General features: G+C 41.1%; 1 protein-coding gene across 5 annotated transcripts in view; it reads right to left on the bottom strand.

Annotated features, from left to right (window-relative positions):
- The window catches only part of LOC118782478 (tight junction protein ZO-1-like), a 102,973-nt gene extending 86,157 nt beyond the window's left edge, over positions 1-16,816 (bottom strand). For all 5 annotated transcript variants that reach the window (XM_036535854.1, XM_036535855.1, XM_036535856.1 and 2 more), the window contains exons 1-2: positions 16,360-16,816; positions 7,777-7,915 (exon numbers count right to left, since the gene is read on the bottom strand). In XM_036535854.1, coding sequence (XP_036391747.1) covers positions 7,777-7,915; positions 16,360-16,499 — 279 coding nt within the window. In that variant the 5' untranslated portion in view covers positions 16,500-16,816. The remainder of the gene's footprint in view (positions 1-7,776; positions 7,916-16,359) is intronic.
- Positions 16,817-20,217: the final 3,401 nt, after the last annotated feature.

The following is a 20,217-nucleotide window of genomic DNA, read 5'->3' as shown; positions in this document are numbered from 1 at the left end:
TGATAGTATCAGCAACAAGTGATGAGGGTTGGGGGCTGGGCTGTGGATGGGTGAGTTGAACTCTGCCTAATAAGATCCTTCTGAGCAAACATCCACCCCTCCCCATTTCTCCTGAGAGAACTGCTGACCTGGAGACTCTCTAATGAGACAGATCGATATCTTACTGAAGCGAACTTAGACAGGGGAGAGAATAACACTGCACAAGCACACATACACTAACAGACACACACACTAAAACTCACCCACAAATTTGTGTCTGGATGTGTGTGTGTGTTGTGGGGGGGAGAGGTCACTGCAATGTTAATGCAAACCCTGAGGACATTCAGTTCTGACATTTAATAGTTTTCCTGGCTTTTCATCATATTAAGTACAATATTTAATGTTTACAAGGTTTTACAAGGTTACAATATTTACAAGGTTTAAATTAAAAAAAAAAAAAACACTTCAATATTCATCACTAAATTTGTCAAAATGTGTTCTGAACAGATGCTGTTTTGGGCAGGTAAGTCCAGAGGGAGATAAAGGATAAGCTTCTTGCTAGGCTTTTTGGAGGGTTGTAATTTTGTTTAACATCTGAAAGAATTTGTCCTTTTCCTTTTTGAAACTAGATGTAAAAATTGTTATAAAGCCTATAAGCACACATTGTTTTAATGGTGACCCCACAGGATGCTCTGTAAGTGTATCTTTGATTAAGGAGAAAAAAGGACAGAATCTCAATTTCCTACTTCATGTTTCACACAGATTTCATTTATTTAGCTGCCACACTGAGATGCCACACACAGATTTAAAGATGTGATTTGAGTTGTTTTTTTTTTTTTCTCTCAATTTTTTAACGAAAATGCATTCGCGAAAACGGAGGAGTGCCGTCCCCGAGAGTGGAAGACACAAAGGCCCTCTCTGCAGCAGAGCCGCTGGCCATGCTGCGGAGCAGTTAAGTGTGCGCTGTGACTGACGCTTCACGGAAAACGTGACAGACATTTCGGGCAGCGCTGCTGGCTGGTGATCTCATCTGTGAACACACAACTGCAGGGTCGAGGGTTTGGATCCAGAGTGTGGGCAGCCGCGGCCCCATGCAGCTACACTACCCTTAAGCGAATCACCTGACTCTGACTGCAACAGCAAAATTCCCATGGGCCCCACTGGGCTCCTGACTTTGTAAATTGCTGTAGATAAAAGCATCAGCCTAATGAACGTTAATAATAAATTTGCCAGGATTCCTTCCAGGCAACAAAGGGCTTCCCAGGCATTTTATCTATGCATCTGACTCTTTATTTATTCATTAACTTTAGCATTCTTTAATCTTTGTGTAATTGATCTATGAAAAGAGGCCTGACCTCAACACACCAAGCCTCTTTAAATGAAGTGTGATGAACTGGAGGGGAAAGGCTATAATTACATTAATGTTGAAGGGCTCTTATAGTCATACCACAGGCAGTTTGAAACTAATCCATTTTTTGACTGGACCCTGTCAGTCATGTTTTGCATTGGAATTGGGTCAGGACTAGGCTATTTTGGATCATACAGCTAATAAAGCTAAGGCTTGCTCCATGCTCACTATCTATTGCAGATGTGTCTTTGCAATGTAATTAGCTAGCTAAGATAATTAAAAACTTTTGTTTTTCATTTCCTCTTGGAAATTCATAAATCAGCCCAAATAAAACAAGCCGCGGACCCTGTATAATTGATAGAAATCTACATACCAGGGTTTCTTAACAAGTATTAACAAGGGGCAAATAAATAAACATGATATTGCACAAGAAACCTGTATTCTAAACTCAGACTACCCGTCTGAGGTCACACAATGGGAAACCTTTTTTCAGTACAGTACACTTTCACTTTGACACTGGACATGTGAACTGGACCAAGACAGGTTGATCACGTTTCTGCATGCTGGTCTGAAAACAACATATGGCCATTTGTTCCCATTCTCCTCTGAACGGAGACTGGGATTGCTGGTCCCAAATTAGGTCAGCAGCTCTGGGCTAGGGTCCATATGATATTCAAGTTTGAACTCACTGTGTTAATTAGGGCAGATTGTTCAGCAAAAATCAGTTCATGGTGAGGCCAGTGGAAGACTCTGAAGACTCTTTACACCTGTAAGATATGAACATTTAAAAAAAAACCGGAGCCCAGCTGCTGAGGCCTTCTTTTAGATGCATTACAGGGAATTAAAATTGCATGCAGTTCTTGATATTGCTACTGTCATTAACAGCAGTTTTATATTCTCATGTCACATGGAGGGAATGAGCCTGTTGAACTGTGAGATAACTGTAAAATTGTTCACATTTTACAAAAAGAATCTGCAGCTGATAAAAATGTAATTTAGATTCATTATTAGAACTCATGTCCAGACACCCTTTTTCAATTCTTTCACGTAGTGAGCTTTCTGAGAGGAAAACGGTATCAATAAAAGATGTCAACTGCAAACAAAAATGTGTCGAAATTACACCGCAGGAGCAAACAGTATTAATTTCTCCAGATCAGTCACCTGTTAAGAACCAGAAAGTCGACTTTGAAATGAATGCGCTTAACATATGCGCATACATACACACATGTTACAGATATTTCAGTTTTTAATATCACAAAATTCAGTTATTTCTGCTGTGGGCCAAATGCGTTTCTACTGCATCTACATATACACGCATTCTGCTCCATACATCATTACCTCCAGGAGAGCCCCCCTCACATACTGCTGCTGTGGAGAGCACCTTGCCCAGGCTGCAGTGGAACCTTGCACACACTCCACACCTCCCTTAAACAGGAGCAACAACCCCCCCCCCCACACACACACACACACATACACACACACACACACACACACACACCCCTCCCACTAATGAATATGCAGAGCATTTTAATCAGCTGCGGTCTCACTGCCCAGGAGTGCAGCTGCAGTGCTTTCGGAATGCTAAGCAGAGTGCAAAGTGCTTACGCTGGTGTTATGCTGGGGAGGGATGTGCCTCCATCCAGTGAGGACCCGCTGGCCGCAGTCCACATTTTAACAGCGGGGATCAGAGCAGGCAACGGTATGCAGATCTATAAAACCGAATTACAAGTCTGGACACTGTGATTCAGGCCCGATAACAGGTCCCTGCAGGGGCGCTCTTAGCCCATAGGTAGACAATTCTGCGTTTATAAAGATCAATCGCAAAAAATCTCATTCTCACCTCTCTCCCTTGAATTGCTCTAAAAAACAAAAGTCTTAAGTCAGCTGATGGGAAATTGGCAGCTGTGTTGTAAAAATAAATGAGAGCCAGAGGTCTACCTTGAATAATGAACAATTATGAAGCGTTAGTCCCAGATGACCAAGTACACCTCTCTATCACCCCACCTGGCTTCAGTGTGGCTTCTGCACCAAAACATTTTTTTTTTCAACAATTATAAAAAACAGCTGAGACAGCAAGAAACATACTGCATTAAAAAAAAAATGAGATCATTTCCTTAATCAATCCTTTGGGTTTTTGCACTTGCTCGTAAAACGAAACCTCAGGATTTCTATAAGAGCCCGGGTTCAGTATGGGGACAATTTAAGGAGGCTGACAGTGCTAGAGTTACTCAGTGTTTTTCTCCCCTCAGAGCATAACATTCAACAAAAGCGTTTAATAATATGAAGTGACAATGACTTGGAACTCGGTGAAGCGAAATAACAGAGCTTCATGTTGTTCCATACCTGTGACATTGTGGTTGTCCTTAGCTTGTGAATGAAGAGAGGTCAGAGAAAAAAGATGTAGAGAGCGTACAGAGGCTTTTTTTCTGGTAGGATGATTGTGAAGAGGGAAAGAAGGTTAAAATTGGCATGCAGAGATGGAGGAAAGGGAAAGAAGGTGATGGAGAGAAGCAGAGTGTTCCCATGAGAGAGACCTCCCTCTGAAATAGCCCTGACTGACAGCTGGCTTCTGTGTTACATCTTGACATATGCTCATGATGCAGAGATTTTTTACCCTTCCGCTCTGACTCTCTCCCTCTATCTCTGTTTCCCTCCCATACAATCTCTCTCTTCCTCTTCCTATTACCTCTTCATTTTTTCTTTCTCTCCATCTGTTTCACCTCTCTGGCTTCCTCATGTCAAGCTATCACCCTCTTCACCTCCATCTCTCTTACATTTTTTTTATTTCAGTATATCACTTTCTATCTATCCCCTTCTCTATTCTATATTTCCCTTTCTCTTCCGCTCTCTCCTGCTCTCTGTCTCAGTCTCTCTGTGGTGCAAAGTGTCTGCCTCACCCTTCTTGGCAAAGAAACTTATTAAAGCTTTCTGAGAACCAGCACAACTGCTATTCACACTGATAGCAGAGTGGGCTTTGAGCCAAAGCGTTAGACTCCTGAGAGGAAGAGAGGTTTTCTTTTAAATCAACCGCTGAAACATTCTCTTCGCCTTGTTGAAAGTACCTGACCACAAGAGAGGAAATAAAAACTTCGAAAGAATAACTCAAGCCATGTGTTAAAGATATTTCTCTTCAGTGTTCACCTGTACTCACAGCACAGCCAAAGCACATGATGCTGCCTCCTCTTCCTAGTGCATAGAATATTTGCACTAAGGTGGCTATGCCTTTGTGCTCATTGGACACATAAAAATGCCAATAATAATATATAAAACCAAAGGAACAAGTAAATACTTGTATCATGCTTTCTAAATGAATGAGTAAAGATCCTAGGTCCATTGAAGAGAGCATTGGAGAAAACTTAACTTTCACAGTGACTCCAGTTGTACTCACTGCTTTCACAGAGAGGAGACTAAAGAGGATTTACCTGTCCAATGAAGGACTTACTGATGCCTACAGAAAAAAAAATCATTAAATCAGAAAAATACTCATTCTCATACTCATTGCATGCATTTATAAGAATTGCATCAGCATCATAAACTACATATTAAATACATGCTGTTTTAATAAGCACAGCTTGTCTACACAAGTTCTGTCACACCCTCAAATGCCACAATGATGGCATGAGGAAACATGAGGAAAAAGATATGCAAGCGATAAGATAACACATAACTGCATTTATTCCCTTAGTAGGTACTGTTGTCCAGGTTGCCTTTGTACATATATATTTAGACACTTTAGTACACGTTACATATTGTCCATTTTATAGCAGCTGTGTGTTTCTTGAGGCAATTCAGGTTAAACGCCTCGATCAAAAAAAGCACAACAGCAGCGCCCCACCTGGTAATCATACATGTGACCTATCACTTTCTAGCCCAGTTCTTGAACCACAACGCCACACGTATGCAACCGTTAAGGCCATCCTCAGCATCTACGGCCTCATCATTCACCATAAAGCAGACAGTCACACTCCAGCAGCTGCAGTCGGATTTGAGCACGTCAGCAACCCCCCCCCCCACCCCCCTGCTAACACTCTTAGTCCCCTTTCCACCAGCTGAGGAAGCCTGCCCAGCCTTCCTTAATGCATTCTCCCAGATATACACATAACTTGGGGAATGGCAATTTATTTCATTCTGTTTTCCATTATCAATTTATGCATCTATTTTTTTAGGCATACAGGGAATATTAACAGATGAAAGCATCAGTCAAAGTCATCTGCTACTGAGACCTCTGGGCCTCTCAGTTCTCAGTCTGCAGCTTTCAATATCAGCTTTGATGTTGCCCATTTTCACTTATTTTGTTTCATCATTTTATTGCAGTGGTATCAAAAGTCAGTCAAGCGTAAAAAATGCAGGCACCACAGCAAGTTGTTTCCTCTTGGAAAACTCTGCTTTTTGATGACACAAATACATCAAAATAGAAAAGGCCTGGCCTTTCAGCAGTGCTTCTCAGTGTCCATAAAACGGTCGCAACTCCATAAATGTTTTAACCTGCTGAGGCTGGACGGTTTTCGCAATGTCCCCTAATCACTCCCTCCCATTACCCCTAACGGTAATATATAAAAAGATTGCGATCAGCTGATGAGGTCAGACGGGCAGTATGTGGAGAGGTGTCATTAGAGGTATCATTAGGCAGCGGTGTAGCATAGTGGTTAAGGAGCCAGACTCATAACCACAAGGTTGTCGGTTCGATTCCCTGCTGGTTTGATTCCCCGCTGTACCCTTGGAGAGGGCACTTAACCCATAATTGCCTCAGTAAAGATCCAGCTGTATAAACGGATAACATTGTAAAAAAAAACAGTAACCCGTGGAAGATAAGAGTGTCTGCTAAATGCTAATAATGTAATGTAACGTAACTGCCTTGCATCAATGCCCGCTCCCTTACTGCAACATGGGATCAACAGTGGGCTAACGCACGTTTGGTATTGCAAACGCTGCCTCTAAATTCAAGTGATAAATAATCCTCTCGTGGGCGGAATGCAGATCAGCCACTGAGGAGACAGGATGTGGGTCCCCGCGGGAGTAATGAGCTCTCATTCAGATGCATGATCCCTTAATTATTACCCCGTCCAGGAAAAACTGACAGCAGACATAAAAGTAAATCTTCCTTCCTGGAAGCCCCTTTACTGCCGGGAAGGGTGGGTCCTTAACATGGCACATGTCTTGTCAGAGACAAGTGTCATTTATAAATACATGGAAACCGTGCGAGCCACAGAAAACCTGCCGTTTGAGCTCCAAATGTGAAATACAGGCTTTGCTGACACACAGTTAGCTTGCATTCACAGGCTGTCTCAGACTTGAGTTAACGTGGATATCATCCATGAAAAGTCTTCTACTATAATTCTAGTAGTGTAACCAGTAGTGTTTGTAATTGGGAGGGGGGCATCACACACTGTCAGAATGGCAAAACCCAGCTACTTTTAGGCTAGTGCAGATTTGGGGTTAGCGTCATTTTTAGGGCTCCATGTAATCCTCTTACAGATTTAATTTGTCAGATTATTCTCTTCCATTTTTTATTTTACAAAAAAAGTCCAATCTGTGTGCCGCATATGGGATGATTAAAGTTTATGTTTGTGGTGGATGCTGTTTTAAGTGGGTGGGTTGACATTACATTGTCTTGTTTATATGTGTGCTTGTGTAGTGTTCATCATAGAAGCAGTAGGTGGTATACATTTGAGGCTATTTAGCGGTGTTGTCTGATCATTGGTCACACTTTATTTTGATGCCTATTTATATCGGTATAAACATTTAATAAATATAGTGACATTTATGAAATTAATCAACAGATAAACAATTCAGCAGGTTTCATTGAAACATATACCCCAGCTTGTATGCAAACAGTGTTTTGTGCGCTACACAAAACTGAAAAACACACAGCCTACATCCCTATAAACCCACAGCCCTGTAATCTATCTCTTTGTGATCATAGATACCTGGCAAGACCCACTTTGTCACTTTTCAAATTGATGACAACTTCAATTGCTACGGTGCACAGTTACGAAACACTATTCAAAAACACTGCTCAATAAGCAATTTTTTTGTCCACTGCATTGTCCCCACCTGTAGTAGCATACAATCTTTGAGGCAGTAATTCAAATCACAACGGACAATCCTCTGGAGAGTGCAACAAAGCACTGCCAAATGGCAACCACCAAGCAACAATTTTCCCTTAAAGATGACGATACTTCTCTTCTGAAAGCGTGTAGTGGCTGAGGTGCGTAACAAGTATGCCCTTTAACACTCAGCTCAGCCCATGAGCCAACTGGCATGGCCTATAGTGACGCCCACACTCTGCTGCGTACATTCGATTCTGACTCATTCCTCTGTCACAAAACTCACGCCACTGTCCCCCAGGTTGTGCTAAATCAGCCTGAGTGTTTCTGACTAATGCTGGTACAGGTAAAAACATTGACACACATGCGTGCATTTTTTTTCTGCGTGTTTCCCCCACTCACATTGGAGTCGAGCAGGTCGATACTGTCCAGGCTCTTGCTCCTGTGAATTCGGCCCTTGATCCGACGCAGAGAAGGCTTGCCCTGACTCAGGCTCACAGAAGAGGCAGCAGCAGTGGAGGCATCAGAGCTGGGAGTCACCCTGAGGCCCAGACAAAAGGACAAAAAAAAAAAAAAAACAACACTTCGTCAGGATATCGGCACTGTCATGCAGAATTAAGACGTCTCGTTCGGTAGAATGTCAGAGCACACTAGACAACCCCCCCACCCCCCACCCCCCGGGTCTCGACCAGCGTTAAAGAGAGAGTAAATAAATAAAGATAGTACAAAACGAAGGCTGCAAAACGCTTTTCTTTTTTTTAAAAAAAAGGCCAGTCTGCGCCAATGGACTGAGTGGCATTCAACGCAAGTGTGCATAATTGGGTTTAATGTCACCGACCCGCCTCAGGATGCACTAGGTACAGAACATCTGCTTTTACCGCATTATTTAGTCATCGCTGCTCTTTCACTCATTCAGACATACAGCGTTCTGTTCCTAAGTGAGGACTGAAGGCTACAGACCCAGAGCTGCTGCAGGTTCAAGACAGAAGGAAAGGAGGGAGGGGGGGGGGGGGCTTTTTTTTGGGCCAGGCTGACATCCTCCTAGCAGCACTGTGCTTCACTGATGCTGAATAGTTCTGCTGGCTTTGTCTGATACATCACGTTATTGGATAAGATCGGATGAGATTGGGGCCTCATAACTAATGCGTAGCAAAACAGAACAGAATGCTCTGCAAAGAAACTGAAAACAGTCTGGCAAAGAGATATTGTCATCTTTTATTTTTAGAGGCGGGGAAAAAAAAAAAAAAGTCCAATGAAAGAAACAAATGAAGGGAAGCGAAAGGAGAGATGGAGCAAATTTAAAGACAGATGGAACAAATTTAAATTAATGTATTCATCACAGTCTGTATTCCCAAGGCACAGCAAACCCCAGAATAAATACAAAACCTGCAGTTGGCCTCATCTCTGGATTGACAAGGGGATCAGGAATGCATAATGAGATATCCCCTTTTCTCTGAATACTGACAAATGAGGGGAAAAAAAAAAAAACAAGGCTGTTATAAGCAGTCAGTGCCCTGGATCACACACAGTTTGGCTCTAACACTCTTTCCTGCAAGGCTGTTCTTCTCTCGTGACCTCAGCACAGGATTCGTTTGGGTAGGATTTACTCTAAGCCTCATGCGTGCTGCAACCAATCTGCGAAAGCTTGTGTCACTGCAAGTCACACTCTGACTGTAAACCAATGGTCTTACGCACAGCTGAGGGGGAAAAGAGAATCCATTCACATATCTAGTGGCAGATTAAATTGTCACCTGGGGTAGTAAATTTTTTTAATTCAGCAGCAATTCGATACACACGTTTTAATACTAATCTCTAATTTTTGTGTTAGATCAGAGTAGGATATTGATTAATTAATTATTTAATATGAAGACTATGGTGCCTGTAGCTTAAGGTAAGTTGTGTGCCAAACTGCAAATAATAAGAACCAAACCATACATGATCTAAATGTGAGTTGAGATGACACGTTTACTTAAAGAGTTGAGGTGATAACATGTTCTGAATGACCTTCAGAGCCATTGCAGTTCCCAGGTTAAATTTACAACAATACAGGAAGAAATTCACATCGATATTTAGCTCCCAGAATAAGTTATTTATTTAATATATGAGCAATGGCAATGTCTTCACCAGTATAGCTCAAGAGGAGCTATACTTCAGGGTATGGCTATTTTTCCTTCAGTGCCAATTTCCACTTTTAAAGTGCATCTGAGGAACTTTGGATGTGCGCTTATCTTTAGAAAATCCATAAAACTTGCAACAAGCAAAGTATTTGCTCAAAAAATAAAGAGAATGAAGTCTTAGGAAAAAGAACTTGCTCTGTAGGTGAGGAATGAATTTTACACAAATAGATGTTCCCAAATGAAGACCCTCTTTTGCCAGGGAGTAAAGGGGCCAAAAAACTTAAATCTCACACAGACTCATCAATATAGCAAGTTCTCAGGATTTTTCTGGAGGTTTTTTTTTTTTTTTCACAGGTGAAATCCTTTAAATAAACTATTCAAAAACCGGTTTAAAGTTGAATAAACTCATGGCACAAGAATCGTATGGCAAAATACAAAGTTAGACAAAATTTTAATACATATGTTGTGTATAGATGTTTTTGTTAAAGCCTACGTCATACTGGGAACAATGCCTCATCAGGGAAACATATACACTAATCATAATCTCCCTGCTGTTTTACTTTGGTTAACATGGCAAACTCTTGACCAAAAATATATTGAACTCCTCATAATTAAAGAAATAACAATTGTAAGCATATTCCAAAAGGAACTTTGAAAAATAATAAAAATATTCACATCGATATAAAAAACATCACCTTGATATTTGGAAACACAAAATAATGTCCACCCTTAACAACAACAAATAAATATATGACCATTCCCATTCAGAGACATATTCTCTAACAAAACACCTTTTTGAAGACCCTGAGTTATTATGGGACTTCTCTTAACTAAGGACATATCCTAAAATGCACCTGTATGGAAAATTTAATATTAAGAACGTAGTTTGCTTCATGAAAGATGACTGACCTCTTAATATTTTGCAGCAATACTTTTAGCCATGTATTTCATCTGAGTTCAAACCACGAATATTCTTTCTTCATATCAACATAATCATGTTTGTAACTAAGATTACATCACACTAAAGAGTATGAAAACAGAAATAAGTCACACCAGTTATCAAATTAGAAAATGATATCAGTCACTTGAAGCAAAATCAAGTGGACCTGTTAATGCTGATAGGTCTTAAAAAGCACATTGTTTGTACAACATGTAACAAAAATATACCTCACAAAATATGATAATTGTGACTGCATTACTCACAAGGCTTAACTACATGCAAATTTGGTTTTTTACCTAATTTTTACCTAAAAGATGAGTTTGAACTATCACAATCTGAACGATTTCAATGTTAAATTGCTGTATAGCATACAAAAGCCAACACTAAAAACTACATTCACATTCATTAAAAAAAAAAAATCAAATATCATAGCAGTGAATGCTGAGGCAGATTAAAATTTCTAAAAGTAGCCAGATGCCCCTTACATTCATGCATAATGATATTTTTTGCACAGAACATTTGAATTCACCAATGGGATAGAGACAGTTATCACATACATTAGACCAGATGCCTGACTATCAGTATTTGAGGACATTAGGGTTTATATTGAAACATTTTATTTTAATAGAGAAATACTTCTGATTAATACATTTCAAAGGGAGAAATTGAGGATCAAAAAAAAGACTTGGTATTAATTCAATTAAACTGGGCTCTTAGGATCCATACAAATTCATCCAGTGCTAGTTTCAGTGTGTCTAAATGGGCCACTTCAAAAGACAACTTACTCTAAAGATGTCCAGTGTTAATAATCTCCATGTGATTTTGTCAAGATTTTGCCAGAAGTTTTGCCCATATGTTAATGCTGTGTGTTTACACTGCTCACAACAATAATTATATGCACAGCATGAAGAATAAACTTCATGCTGGCATTGAACGCGATTTATAACCTTCAAATACAGAGCCACAATCTCACTTTAGCATTGGACCCTTATTTTGGACATATGTCTATAACAGCAATACTATTATTATCATCACCCTTTGATTCAGGGAACAACTTTTCCAAGACCACTAAATGCCAAAGAACAACAATGACAGCACTGTCACACAACAGACTGTAGAAAGACTGAGAGCAGAGAGATTCTTACAATTACTGGCATAAAAGTAAGTTCAGAAATGACTGCTGCATCAATGCATGCAGTCTGGTAGACCAGGTGAAACTACAACAGAGGAAGGAGGAACAGCTCCAGCAGCACTGATACCAAAAACAACAGGAAGGAGACAGTGACAGCACTCTTCTGACTTCAATAAATATAAATTGAGTTGCTTTGCTGTGTTAGTCTACCGCAGGTGGTCCACTGTCATGCTCTGTGGGACAATCCAAAGCAATTACCACAGCAGCAAGAGACCTAGAAGGTATCTAAATGGGAGGCGAGGTCTTTTCACAAGCTGAGAAGGCCTGCAATCCCCACCAGTTCTGAGAGCACAGGCAAACGCACGTAATTACACCTGGGTAGGAGCACATATGGAGGCCTATGAGTTCTGAAACACTCAGAACACTGCACACTGACATTCTGTTAGCTGTAATATTTAGAAAGTGTTACGTATGTTTTCTCTTCCTTCTCCTGCAGAGTCAAAATAAAACCTAATATTTGGGATTTGTGTTGGTTCTGTATGGAGCACATGGGTGTGTGGAGCACATGGCTCTGGATGCGTCACTCTGACTCTCAGCTTAGCCCACACACAGAGGAATCAACAGCATGGCTGTATAGCGCCACATGGCCTGAGATTAAGTCACAATGGCATCAATAACAATACAGAGCCCATCAATAAAGTGCTGATGTGAGGTATAAGCATGTGGCACTATTTAAACTTGCAGGGACATTGTGGGGTAATTGTGGGGTCACTGACAGATGACAGCCTCCAAGTAAGTCCTATCACATGAAGCAACATGGCAGGCAATGGTATGTGGGGGACAGACACAGTGATCAGTGTGGAGAGACAAACTTAACAGATGGATCAAGAGATTAGACATACAGACAGACAAGCGCCACGATGACTTTTTCAGGTCAGTGCATCACACTGCACAGGCTCAGACACAACACAGACACAGACACCGACACAAACCGGCACTTTCACTGGGAAAATTCACAGTAACACTTCTAAATTAAAACATTAATCTAAACTCAGGCGTGCAGCGACGGAACATCCTAACTACAAAAGGGAAAGGAAAACAAACACCAGGAGGGCAGAATTAGGAATCGTAATGGACTGTAAAGTTTATTAAAGCACGTAAATACTGATCTCTCCTGGTGAGCAGGAAGTGGGAGATTTGTTGAAAACACTGCAGGGGGGAGAACATCTGGTCAACATCTGTGAGGTGTGAGGTGTGATGTATGAATGGGCCCCGCCCCACAAACTACAGACACAGGAGAATAATATACATCATGGGCTGCAGAGCTGTTGTTGGACTTCAGTACGAGGGTGAGACATAAGTCCTGCAGTCCACTTGTTTCTTTTTCCCCTTGCTCTCAAGAGAAATGTTGAACAGAAGCACAATTATCTACACATTTTGACAGACAGGACATACTGTATGTACCGGAGGCTGGTACCCAGACACCTGCAACATCTTCATGTAAAGCGCACACTTTTTTTTTATCAAGCCTGTCCTCTTATGTCCTCTATGATGAGGCGACTGACTCCGCCTGCTCTCATCCCAGCAGATCTTTGGGGAAAAAGAGTCACTTCGCAGGGCTGAAAGCTCTTGAGTTACTGCTTCTAATGGTTGTGTGTTTTCCATCATCTTGGTATTTTTTCTCCATTGGATTAAAAAACAGTCTGCTGCTGTCAGTTGTAGTCAGTATTTGTACGTTGAAGCTATTATGTGAGGCAAAAAGATAGTTCTTAAATCAGTGAAATATGTGTCTGCAGTCACAGGATAGCCAGTTCAAAGATATTTGCTGTGTGTTATGATATTTGTAAATGTAGACAGAATCACTTACAGATGCCCCCCCCCACATTACCTGTGCTAAAATTTGAGTCATCAGGGAGAGCAGATAGTTTTTAAATGTGGGCCAACACAGAACAAACTACAATGATAAAAATGCCCTGTAGGTTTAGCTCATTAAGTTTCTTACAGGTAGATACAGTGTAAATCACTGAACCTCTCTACTTCTTACATTTTATTCCATTATACTCTGTTCTTCCACTCATTCTCCCTTGCAATCACTACATGCCATGTAGACTGACTCCAAGTCTGTTATTTTTCATTCTGATTCCCATGTCCCACACCAATGTTGTGATGTTGATATGCTGGAAAAGAGGATGGGATGTTCCTCTCTGCAAACCCCTCCCCCTACCATTTCTGATCCCTCTCACCTCATTAATCTGGTCACTGCTGACCAGGCCCACAAGTACCCTGCCATGGAGCCTAAGTCCACTTGAACGGTGACCTGAACTCTGAGGGGGTGTGGTGGGGGTGGGTACCAGTGAATAAACCCACTGTAATCTGTTCCGTTTAGTGCCATAAACAAACTGAAAGGAGATTACAACACAGTTGGCAGAGTGAGAACATGTGGGATTCAAATGGATAGAAAAATAAATACACTGGTGTGTATATGAGAAGACAACGGAGACTCACACAATGTGTTTGCCGCCCCCCCCCCCCCCCCCCCACAAAGTGTGTCATCTTTGTAATGATATTGTGTTTTAAAGAAAGAACATAAATGAATAAAGTAAAAAAAAAATGAAAAACAAAAGAAAAGTTTTGTTCAGCCCCTCTGAAGAAAAGTTTTGTTCTGCAAAGGGCCCGGTATCTTCTCATAAGACAGGCAGTGTCATTTGCCATTTTGGTGGCATTAACCATCTTTGTATTTTTTAATGGGGAGAGTTCAAGCATCAATAAATCTATGGCCAACAATACAAGCGCATGCTCTGGTGAAAACACATGCTTCAGGAAGGAAGAAACAGATAATTTCTGAAGATGAACCACACCACTGCAGACTTAAACACACACACACACACACACACACACACACAAACGGGAAACTGCAAATTAACTTTGCACTCTGTAAACGACAGAAGCCTAAAGAAATAATGTAATTTCAAATCAATTGCTACTCCCTCCCCCATCTTTCGCTAAACCCAGTATTCCTCTTTTCTTAAAAGGACCCTACCTCTGCGCTCTTAAGTGAGCAATTTTGAAATGATGACCCTTTGGCCACTGTATTCTGAGTAAATTTGTAAGTCACAATAAAGACCCCATTTCTCACTCTGAATATTATCCAGGGCAGATAACATTTAAGCCTCTTCTGCCTACATGGAACATGTGTGCTATTGTACGTCCAAGAGCATGCTAATACTATGACATGATCTGTGGAGATTATCTCACACATGCTATTTACAAGATCAAAATAAGGAAACGTATGCGCATGCATTACGGGAGAGACACACTACTCAACCATCGTCCCAGCCACTGATTGCCCATTGATTTTAGCATTTACTCTGACGCTCGACGAGATTGTAATCCTTTTATCCTTATTAGATTCCGAAAGCAATCTGCTTCTACTGATTCCATAATATACTGTTTATGGTCGAGCCAAGACTATTGTTTTCGGAGCAGAAGAGTGCAGCAGATCAGAAATATGACGCTGGCACAAAGGTGTGTGGTTTCCTGTGTGCTGAGGAGCACGGTTTGTAGTCAGCGCTTCATGCTTGTAAATATTATGACATATACTCAGATTCATTTCAATATCTACAGCAGAGACTAAAGGAAAACATGGAATGAAATACGTACGGCAAACATGCACATACACGTAAAGACAAATAAAGAAACAGATATACTGACAATAATAAATAAATGAATAGATGAAAAAAAACTTTCAAATTACAGAGAGAGATGTATATTCACAGACCCTAACACAAGCAGACAGACAGACTGTGACAGACATACAGACAGAAAGAATGGTATACTGTTGAACAGGATTACCCTCAACAGTGTATAGAAGCCGTGAGTGAGCAGTCCAAGAACTGCTATACTTCAGTCTTTCACACTGAACAAAGTGTAAAAGAATAAAAACAGTAGAAGAACGTTTTTTTTCGCGTTCTGCTTTTATTAATGTAAATTTATCAAATACAGAGGGTGTTATAATTTTTTGACAACACCATTAATTCTCTTTGCACAGACTTGAATATTCGTAAACATTTTTTGTCTTTGATCATTTTGGATACATTTGTACAGGAAAACACAAAGTACATATAAACCATTGGATGAATTAAAATCTAACGAACAGCGATCACTAATACAATAATTTAAAATATAAAAAGAAAATTAAAATAAAAGATAAAATGGCATGTTGTGACATCAGCCTGCACTTTCATCACACCAAAACTAGAAAACTTCATTTTTTCTGTATTGGTTGTACAGAGCTCTGTCTTGCGTCCTCCGATCTTATGTACAGGCTGGAATTTCACATATCGGAACTGATGTCGTTTTAAATACAGTTGAGCATTAAAACTGAATCGGTGTAGTAAATTTCTGATACTGCTCTCTTAAACGGACAGTGCCTGCACCGGCTCTGCGCTCTCTGCACACTCACACATGCTCAGACACGCGAACACTCTGTGCCTACTGCAGGCAGACCTCCCAATCAGCTGAATTAAAAATAATTGCAACATGAAGCAGAAAACAGGCGAGCCGGGTTCCGCAACGACAGTTCACCCCAAATATGTCACTGCGAGACCCCTATTCACCTTAATTAAAAACCCGAAGTCCTGATTTTTTATGTTGAACTACAGCATAATGGCTGTGCGCCTCCCGTTATTAGATAACACTGATACGACTGCCCTGTACAGTTCTACGGTACGCTCTCCTCATCTCCCTTTCTCCCTCCGCTGCATCGCACAGTCACCCGCACTTAAATTCATACTCACCACATCCGTCTCCTAGGAGGAAGGCAATTCTCTTTGTTTGAGGCAGTCACTCCCCAAGCCATCTGCATGACAGTAATGTATTTCTGATATTTCATTTTGTCCACCGCTACTACGAATCCACACCACAGACAGACCAGCATAGGTGACCATGTAATTTCTATTCCCTGGCATCCGCCTCAGCTGCGTCTTCCTCGTTCAGCATCAGAGCGCCATTTCCAGCGCTGAAGAACTGACAGGGAAAACACTCCCAAAGGACCTCAACAAAAGGCACCATGCCGCTGCGACCCATGCCTGCGACGACACTCTAATCTCATTAGTGCTCAGAATAGATTGCTAATCCATTCAGTTTTAGTCAGGAGCTCAACATTGTTCCCTCTCGCTCGCGGCACTTTTGTTAGGAAAAAAAACTCGCAAAAAGACGCTGCAGCACCCAAACGTCCCTGCGTGAGGTAGGAGAGAGAGAGAGGGAGAGCGTGTGTTGGTGTGTGTGAGTGCGTATGTGTGGAGGGGGAGCGAGAGGATAAGCGCGAGAAAGAGAGGGAGGTGAAATACTAATGAATGTGAGTTTTTTTTTTCATTCATCTGATTTGGGAAAAATATCTGCAGAAAAATTACAACATTGCAGGTAAATGAACTGTGTGTATTTATTCATACGCTCTCATAAATGCATGCAAATTCATTTACAGGTTGAAAAAGGATGAGAGGAAAAACATGTTAATGAAGGAGCACATGGTGAGAAAAATACAGGGATGGGAGCGGGAAGTAGCAGAGAGGGGGAAAGGGAAAAGAGATCTTCAATTAGGAAGATATAGGATGGATATAGGAAGATATTAGGAAGATATAAGATATAAACTGTAAGTCTGATAGGTATACAACAGAGAGAATGCAGCCTTTCCAGTCTGTAAAATCAACATGTTGACACAACAGCCCCCTACCTCCTCCCGAAGCTTATTGCATAATTAGACATGAGTAGAGAGACCTGGAAACAAACACAGTGTATGTCTGCGGCATGCATGATGCCTTATGACTAATGCTGTAGGGCTATGTTTGTTTTTTTATGCTATCCTGCACACATTTAATATTTCGATATACACAGCAATAATAATGGTAATAACTGACTTGATGTAAAAAAATATTCTGGAGGGATAAGTCTTTGGAAATCAGGTGCTCATTTTCTCACACGTCCTTAAACTGCGTTAATGCATGTGCTGATATTGAATCCATGTTAATGCACGCAAGTTCTCCCTGAGTTCTCACGCAGACGTTTACATATTTTACTGTAATGGTACTAGAGGCAAGATTGCAGGCCATGTCAGCGGGGTGCGGCATTCCGCCTTAAAGTTTTAATCCCAAAGACAGGTTTCAGATTACTGACGATCAGGCGTGTGAAAGTAGATTGTGAGTTTAGTTAAGCCAATTACATCTAATCTCTGGGACAATTTCTGAATCCCCCCCCCCCCACCCCCATTTAGATATAACAGATAATTACTGTACATGACAGGATATGAAATCCAAATTATAAGGAATGCATACATTGTCAAACAGTTATATGTCGTACATATATGTCAAAACATATATTTCTATAATGAATATTTTAATAGATGCTTACTATATACAATAGATGCAACCTTTCAATATATTATACATAATCTTTTACTGCTTGTAAAATGGGTTTGCACTCCATACATCTTATTGTGTTACAATCTGGGACCCAAGCCAGCACATCTATGATCAAATTACTACACGTCCTGTGCAAACAAAGCTGTAAAGCATTGACAGAAAGCACGCAAATGATCACGCCTGCCATTTCCTTTAGAACACAGCATGTTAAGTTTTGATAATTTCATACACGTGCATGCCTGGTTTGTAAATCACTTAACAATTTATCCGTTCCTCCTCTGAATGGATTTGTTCGGTCACTATCAGGCAGACCTACGGCATCATAATCACAAGAGCAACTAAGAGATGTAACTGAGGTAACTGAAGTTGCCACATATTTACTTTGCACTGACTAGGGAGCCATATATTTGACGATTTTGTATATTTGAAAGAAGAAATTAGCTCATGCAAAAAATTGCATACAGTGCATGTTATGCGTATGAGTGTATATGCATATAAAATAAGTGAAGTGATAGGTATGCTATGGTATGAAATTAGTACTAGGTAATATACTCTGTAATACATGCATTATTGAGACACTTTAATTTATTTGATTTCAAATTAATGAACAATTTCATGCAAATATAGGGTTAGGGTTAGGGTTAGGGTTAGGGTTATGATACCAGGAAGGGTGATGTGTCAAGAGGGCAGGCTGCTCCCATATTTTTGGCCATTGTCTGATATTCCTGCTGTCCCCAAGGCCTGGGAGACCTTCAGGGCCTTGGAGAGTGGCATTCTCACAGATAGGCACAGACACACAGTTGAAGTAACAACCATTTAAGTAAATCTAGTTTTGATGCATGAATGTATTGGGTAAATATCATCCATATTACTAGATCTTCATGACATGTTGTTAGAACAGTTCTCTTTGTTTTATTGTTTTCAATGCCTGTTATTTTTGATAGTTTTCTTTGAAAACCTCCGTTTTTGCTTGCGCTTTATTTTGAAAGCACAGAAAAGTTGTAAAAGACAGCTTGGTACAAGCCATTGAAATAAACATACGATGATATACAATGAAATAATCATCCTCAGAACTGGCTGCATTTGTTCAAAATGCACTCATGTAAACTTTCCACATGGTAATTACAATATTATACCTACTAAATGGAACAGTAAACAGCAGTGATATGCACAAGAAGGTACAGGCACACAGTCCTAATTATCTTTTGCACGAACAAAAGCCAAGTGGGTTTTGTTGTATGACTCGTTACTGTAGCTGGTACCACAGAGCAGAGAGGAACTGCAGCGCTCATGCTGTGATGCAGTTATTGCATCCAGAATGATCTCTCCGACTTTTGAAAGGATTGTGAATTATGCCACTCGCTCCACCAAACATAGGTACAATGGAAATTGTACACACACACACACACGGACACACACACCCACACACACACACTCACACACACACACTCACACACACACACGCACACACGCGCACACACACACACACACACACACACACACACACACACACACACACACACACACACAGATGTGAGGCTGTTTCAGGTGAGCAGTGAGGAGCAGCAGAGCAATGTTTTCCCTACCTGGTACTACTCCCTGATAGGGAAAGAGGGGAGGGGGAGACGCCAGCGGGTGAATCCTGGGCTCCAGCCACGTAATGGGATCAAAGCACAAGGTCAATGGAACAACCTCCAGGCACAAAATCTGCACAGCAGCTCCCCCTCCCCTCCTCCCACCCTCTCCCCGGTAAAATTGTGAATATTTTCACACTTCACGGAGTGACAGGGGAAAGGACACAAGTGCTGAGATGAATGGGATCTCGTTCCACAGAGTAGAGGCCCTACAGTGGTTCAAATAAACGAACAAAGAAAAAAAGATCTGCCACATTTCCGTCGCAGTTTGGAGTGACGAGTTCACTAATATTGGATTAGCAGAGGACAGAGATTTCCCCTGGGAGGGGGCAGCACCCACCCCAAACGTGTCGTTTATCCTCCACCATAAATTGCAGCATCTACGTACCTCGATTAATCACAAGGCCTACTGAAGCAGGATTAATTCCATAGCCTTGGGGCTTAGTCTCACAAACACCCATTCACGAACACAAGTGCGCACACACACACACACACACACACACACACACACAGACACACACACGCACACACTCACGCATGCACACACACGCATGCGCACACACACACACGCATGCGCACACACACACATGCATGCGCACACGCA

This window comes from Megalops cyprinoides, chromosome 8 (assembly GCF_013368585.1).
Source record: "Megalops cyprinoides isolate fMegCyp1 chromosome 8, fMegCyp1.pri, whole genome shotgun sequence".
Taxonomy (NCBI): Eukaryota; Metazoa; Chordata; class Actinopteri; order Elopiformes; family Megalopidae; genus Megalops; species Megalops cyprinoides.
This window is presented reverse-complemented; position numbering and strand designations above follow the sequence as displayed.